A 6114-nucleotide genomic window follows, 5' to 3' on the forward strand; every position below is an offset into this window, starting at 1 on the left:
CTATAGAGCCTAAGACAGTGAAACTTTGTCCAAAATTAATTTTTCTGCAATATGTCTTTTCTCCAGAGTTGTCGGCAGTACCACATTTTGTTCTAACTTGATACTATGTCAATATGATTGTCTGGTTCATAGATTTTAACTTATCGCTTAATTTATTTATTTAATTTAATCACTGGTATTGTGATCGCGAGTGGACAGTTCCTCAAGTCGGTTATAACAGCAACGAGAATGAAAATCCTTATTCTGTATACTAACATTAGCCATCGCACATGACCTTGATGTATCGACACTTCCATTATTAGCTTCCTGTAAATAATTGAGCCCATTTATTGCTTCCATGTACCGTCAAACATAATTTAACAATATATAGTATATATATTTTTAACTGTGTGTGTGTGTGTGTGTGTGTGTGTGTGTGTGTGTGTGTGTGTGTGTGTGTGTGGACCACCAGTCGCTATTGAAAAGAAGAGAAAAATCTCGAAATACTGCAATGTAAATATATTTACCTATACTGTCTTGATAGCCAATGTCTGCAAGCGATGAAGCCGAGATGATCATGTAAGTTATGTAACATGCCAAGAGACGTAATAATATTTAGGATGCTGCTGCCTCTTCCACCTGATAAACGCATGTCAACTTTACAAAAACTGGCCGAGGGAGGTCAGAGGCACTCATTGCAACACTTTAATAATAATTTCTAAACGGTTGGCTAAACTTGGGACAATTTAAGGCAAAATGCCGTTTGTGTACATGTCGATCGTGCCAGCTAGTGTTAGGTGCCAGTGATTGTGACTGGTGACAGCTAGCGTTAGGTATCAGTGATAGTAACTAGTAGCAGCTAGTTAGGTGTCAGTGATGATACTATTTACAATATTTATATTAGCATTTTTACACATACTCCATTACCCCAATTTCCTTTGATAATTCATCATTAAGTATAGAAATCTTAAACATTTGTAGAAACATATTATAAGTACAGGAAGTTACAGAACGTGTTCACGGGGATCACTAACACGAGTGATGGCCATAAATCTTAAGACACATGTACTATAAATCTTTGTATTCCGAGACGCTGAACGACATTGGCTATAAAGAAAAAATCATAATACCGTGCCTGGAACAAATCACAATAAATGCACAAAATGGAAGCGAATACAGAACTACGTTTTGGTATTTAGTGGAACATTATCAAGTAGCGAATCAAGAGCCTATGGCCAGCATCAAGGAGTCTCCATTGAAGAGTCGTATAATAATGTTAATGTACATAATTCATAAAAATATTATTAGCCACGACTTTGTTTCTAAAGATGTTTATTCCAATCAGCGCATTGTTAAATGATTTACTGACCTTGACTCTCCTCCTCCCAGTAACTTCAGCGGCTTTTTAACTTTCTCCTTTTTTTTGCTGATTACCTGACTTAATAATGTTCCAGGATGAACCGAAATTTCGTCCAGTGTTTACTTCCAATTTGTGGATTAGTTGTGACACTGGCTGTTGACTGATGTATTCATAAATTAAGGAAACCTATTAGATGGAGCCAAATCAAGATTGTAAATATTATGTGCCTTGTTATTTAATAAATCTTAATTAATAAAGCTAATATTTTGTATTTCATTTACTGTTTCTTTATCCAGATACACATATTCATTATATGCAATAAAATCACAGTAAACAGGTGATATCACAATATGCAGAAAAACCACTGTGAAAGAATAGCGAAATTCCAAACGCTTTCGTGACTTCCCACATTATCAAGGAACTAGAAAAATAAAACATCAACAGGAAGGCATTTAAAGACTACACCTGACAATCGCGTCACAACACCCGACTCTGTGAAACACAACTGATACTCTACCCAAGCATCAAGATATTTTACTTGTCTAATGTATCAATACATTCTTCCCAAACTTTATTAATTATAAATGAATCCAATTTATATAAACCAAAACAAATATTCATTTTATTTTCAAAACTGTTTTTTATTATTATAATGGAATCACGTTTAATAAAGAGCAGTTTTGAAAATATGAAAATTTCTTTTGGTTTATTTGTATTGGATTTATTTATAATTAATAAAATTTGGGAAGAATTTAATGATACATTAGAAAAATTGAAGATTGAGACACTTAGGCAACATATGGGAATCTTTATTGAGGAAACGTTTTGCCACACAGTGGCTTCATCAGTCCAATATAAAGCAGAAAGGTGTAAGGAGAGGAGGAGTTGAGGTAATCAGTCCCTCAGCCTGGAGTTGATGTGTTCAGTCCATCAATCTTGTAGAATGTACAGCATAGGGCCGTAGACGTGGCTTATATACTGTAGTCAGGTGAGGCGAAGCAGGAGGAGGCGGGGTCAAAGTGGTACCATCCACTAGTCTAAGTAGGTCTACGTCTACGGCCCTATGCTGTACATTCTACAAGATTGATGGACTGAACACATCAACTCCAGGCTGAGGGACTGATTACCTCAACTCCTCCTCTCCTTACACCTTTCTGCTTTGTATTGGACTGATGAAGCCACTGTGTGGCGAAACGTTTCCTCAATAAAGATTCCCATATGTTGCATGTCTCAATCTTCAACTTGTCGGTTTTCAAGCCGTTCGTCACACATTAGAAAAGTAAAAACTCTTAATGCTTGGGTAGAGTATCTGTTGTGTTTCACACAAATGAGATCTCTCAAGGGCGGAACCTTGATGCCAGTAAGCTCTTCATCCAAACAATTGCCTTCCATTCTCCCAGGCTCTTCATGACCCCTATGAGTACGGCGTTCCTTCTCAATGTAATAATAATAATAAGTAAATTTTATAACAAATTGTCTGAATATGGAATAGAAAACAAATGATCATTTAACTGAGCAGGATAAAAATAATCTGATTGTGTAAACCATCTTCATTTTTTTACTGGAGTTTCCTAAATAAATACACCAATACAACATTTAACAAATATTCATGAACATAAATAATAGACATTTGAAATAATATAAGATGTTCTTGTAGTTCGCTGTATCTCTTGTAACAGAACGAAGACGACGATAACTTCACGGTATTGTTATGACCGGAAGGTTATTAACTTAGCATTACCCAAGAAAACTGTTTGGCTGATTTCCGTTGGGGGTCTTTTAGTCCTCTGCATCAAGACGCGACACATAATAGTCTATCAATACCCAGGTACCTATTTACTGCTAGGATAATTAAGGCAGTAGGACTCGATTCGCAAAGGACTGATCAGAGATCCTTTAGCTAATGAGTCAAACAAAGAGCTAAAACATCCTTAAAATACCTTAAGTGACTGGAAGGAAAACACTGCCTGCCATTTCCTTAAATATGAGATCATATTGAGTTCCATAAGATCGTATCTTGGGACCCATCTTCTTCTGCCTATAAGTGTTACATGCAAAATCCTAGTGTATACAGATAACTAACATTTTCTATCAGCATTAATATCATTGTTTGCTCTAGGATTCAACATAATTTATGATAACACTTGCGTTCATAAAAGTTCAAAATTCAGCAAAAAAAAAAAAAAAAAAAAAAATTACAAGTAAAATAAAAGTTTTTTCAGTCTCTGAGAATTAAAACTAAACTGTTATTGCAAAGAAAAAATAAGCCCTATAATAAGCACACAAGTTTCTCATAGCTTTATCATAATTCACCACAACAAAGTACTTTATGGCAATCTCTTGATAAGTGTTAATTCACGATATAAGGGAATTCTGACATCGTTAAAAGCAAAAATTTTCTGACCAGTTTCATTAAGGTCATAAGCTGCAACATAGAATCCAAAGTTTTGCAATAGTCGCAGGGTTTTCAGTGTTATCCAAGTTCCTTCGAAGATAACATTCGCATCACTGACATGGTTAAGAAAATCTAGATGAACTTCCAATAGAATTTGATGTGTATATTGTAGGAGTTGCTTGGCGTCGGGAGAGTTTAAAATTTGGTTCAGGACTCTCCATTCTATACCTTCAATGTCTAGCTTGAGGATATCGACGCGGGGGTTGTCAAGTGTGTCGAGAATGGCTTTATAGGTGAGATATGTCGCAACACTGCTAATGTAGTGGTCACCATTCATCGTTAAGTTGAGTATCATTGTAGTGGGCTTGTCATCGATGCCCAGGTTAAGCGCGTGGAACTTCCTGGTATGCATATTACTGTTTGTGTTTATTCTCTTTACAATATCAGTTATATTAGCATCATAAACTGAGTTGGTTATGTTAGCATTAGTAGGATCAAGAGCAATAACCTGACATCCGTAATTAACCAAGACCTTATCAAAGGTCATTTCAAAGCCTATGCCGAAGTTGAGAGCGAGACAGCTGCCGGGGACAGGTCTGACGTCTTCATCCAGACACACTAGCTTGGCACCGTCTAAAGAACAAGTCTTGGTCTCACAGGAACAGGACAGCTTGCCGCCCATCTTCACCATGCGTTTACACGTGGTAGCTATGGTACTAATTCCTTGTCTGAGTCTCTCCAGCTCTGCTTTTATATCCGTGTCCGTCACCATAATATTGTCTTCCGTATCTTCACTCTTTCCTCCTTTGTCTTCTCTATTTCGCCTCATCGCCTCACTGGCGGAATGGAGTAGGATGAGAGAACACAGAATCGTGATAATAATAATAAGATAAGTGCGCTTTTTGAGGTTCCGTCCCCACACCCCCACAGAATGTAAACTCCTGTGACAGGCCATCACAATGATCAGATAAACACACTTGACTTTGCCACCACCAGACACAAGTGTGACTCACAACTGATAAAGAAGGATTTTTCCTACTTCCACTTCCTCCTACTAGAGTACTTGCTAGCAAGCAGCATTTTAACAGACTTCTATTAGAAATTCACTTATGGCTTTCTTTCTGAGTACTTTTGAGCTAGTTTGTGGTAAACGTACGTCAAGTGGGATATAAAGTTAGAACAATTAAAAATTATTAATATTTTTCTAAGAGCAACTTTCCAAATGTTAAATTAAAATTAAACGAATATTGTACTTAGACCGATTCTGAAATGTACTTCACAATGTAATCATCAAAATAAAAAATATATTTATAAGGCGTTATAGTTTATAATATATTATAAGCGCAAAAAAAAGGTAAAGTTGATACTGTAATTATTCATCTATACAGGTTATTTACATTTAACCCCAACTCTGCTAGGGTGAGATTGACATATGCAGAATGGGTGTCATCTCTGGGAGGATCAAACTCTGTTGCACTGGCTAACTCATGCTGTATTTGAGGCAAATCTGAATTGGTAGTTACAAATGATACTTGAGGATTTCTCAATACCTGTCGTGTACGTAGGGAATAACGACATTCAGGTTGATCGTCTGACTGAGTATCAGAGGTAGAGAGTACAGGATCAGGAGGATTGTCAGAGTCTGTCACATTAGTCTGGGTTGGAACATCATTATCATCACATACTAACTTCATATGATCTAAATGCGATTCTTTATACTGACCAGTACTAATTTCTCTAACCTTATACTTATTACCAGTGATATGTTCAACTACTCGATAAGGACCAACAAACTTTTGATCAAGCTTAGGCATTGCAGACGTTTTGTTAAAGTTAGTCAGCATAACTCTCGAACCTACTTTGATTTTGGATGGCTTTGCTCGAGTGTTTGCGACTCTTGTAAATTCTGCTGTTGATTTATGAAGTGTTTCACGGATTCTTCTAAAAACACTTTGAGCTAAGCTGGTACGAGTTGCTATGAAATCATCAGGGTTGTAATTTGGTTTCGGATTAGAATATAGCAACTCATAAGGCAAACGTTTATCTACACCGTACAATGCATAATGTGGAGTGTCACCTATAGAAACATTGTAAGCAGAATTTATAGCACACTGCACATCAGGTATAACTTCATCCCAAGTTTCACTGTTGGGATTGATAGTGGCTCTCAAGACATCAAGTACTTTCTTATTGGTTCGTTCCGCTAACCCATTGCTGGCAGGATGATGAGGAACAATGGTGGATTTAGAGATCTTGTACAAGGTACACAAATTTTCAAGAATCTCATTACAGAATTCACCTCCATTATCTGTTACTAGGGACTTAGGGGTGGTATGCCTGCAGATAATGCGTTCTTTAAACGCTTTAGCTACTGTCTCGG

General features: G+C 36.8%; 1 protein-coding gene across 1 annotated transcript; it reads right to left on the bottom strand.

Moving 5' to 3' along the window:
• Positions 1-3617: 3617 nt before the first annotated feature.
• On the bottom strand, positions 3618-4635 carry LOC128696888 (uncharacterized). The gene has a single exon (XM_053788320.2). The coding sequence runs from the start codon at positions 4561-4563 to the stop codon at positions 3667-3669; it is 897 nt and encodes a 298-aa protein (XP_053644295.1). The 5' UTR covers positions 4564-4635; the 3' UTR covers positions 3618-3666.
• Positions 4636-6114: the final 1479 nt, after the last annotated feature.

Source organism: Cherax quadricarinatus, chromosome 52 (genome assembly GCF_038502225.1).
Source record: "Cherax quadricarinatus isolate ZL_2023a chromosome 52, ASM3850222v1, whole genome shotgun sequence".
NCBI classification, from domain to species: Eukaryota; Metazoa; Arthropoda; class Malacostraca; order Decapoda; family Parastacidae; genus Cherax; species Cherax quadricarinatus.

What these genes read in the sequence shown, in the direction of transcription:
- LOC128696888 (XM_053788320.2), bottom strand. Translation starts at nt 4,563, where the DNA reads ATGAGGCGAAATAGAGAAGACAAAGGAGGAAAGAGTGAAGATACGGAA.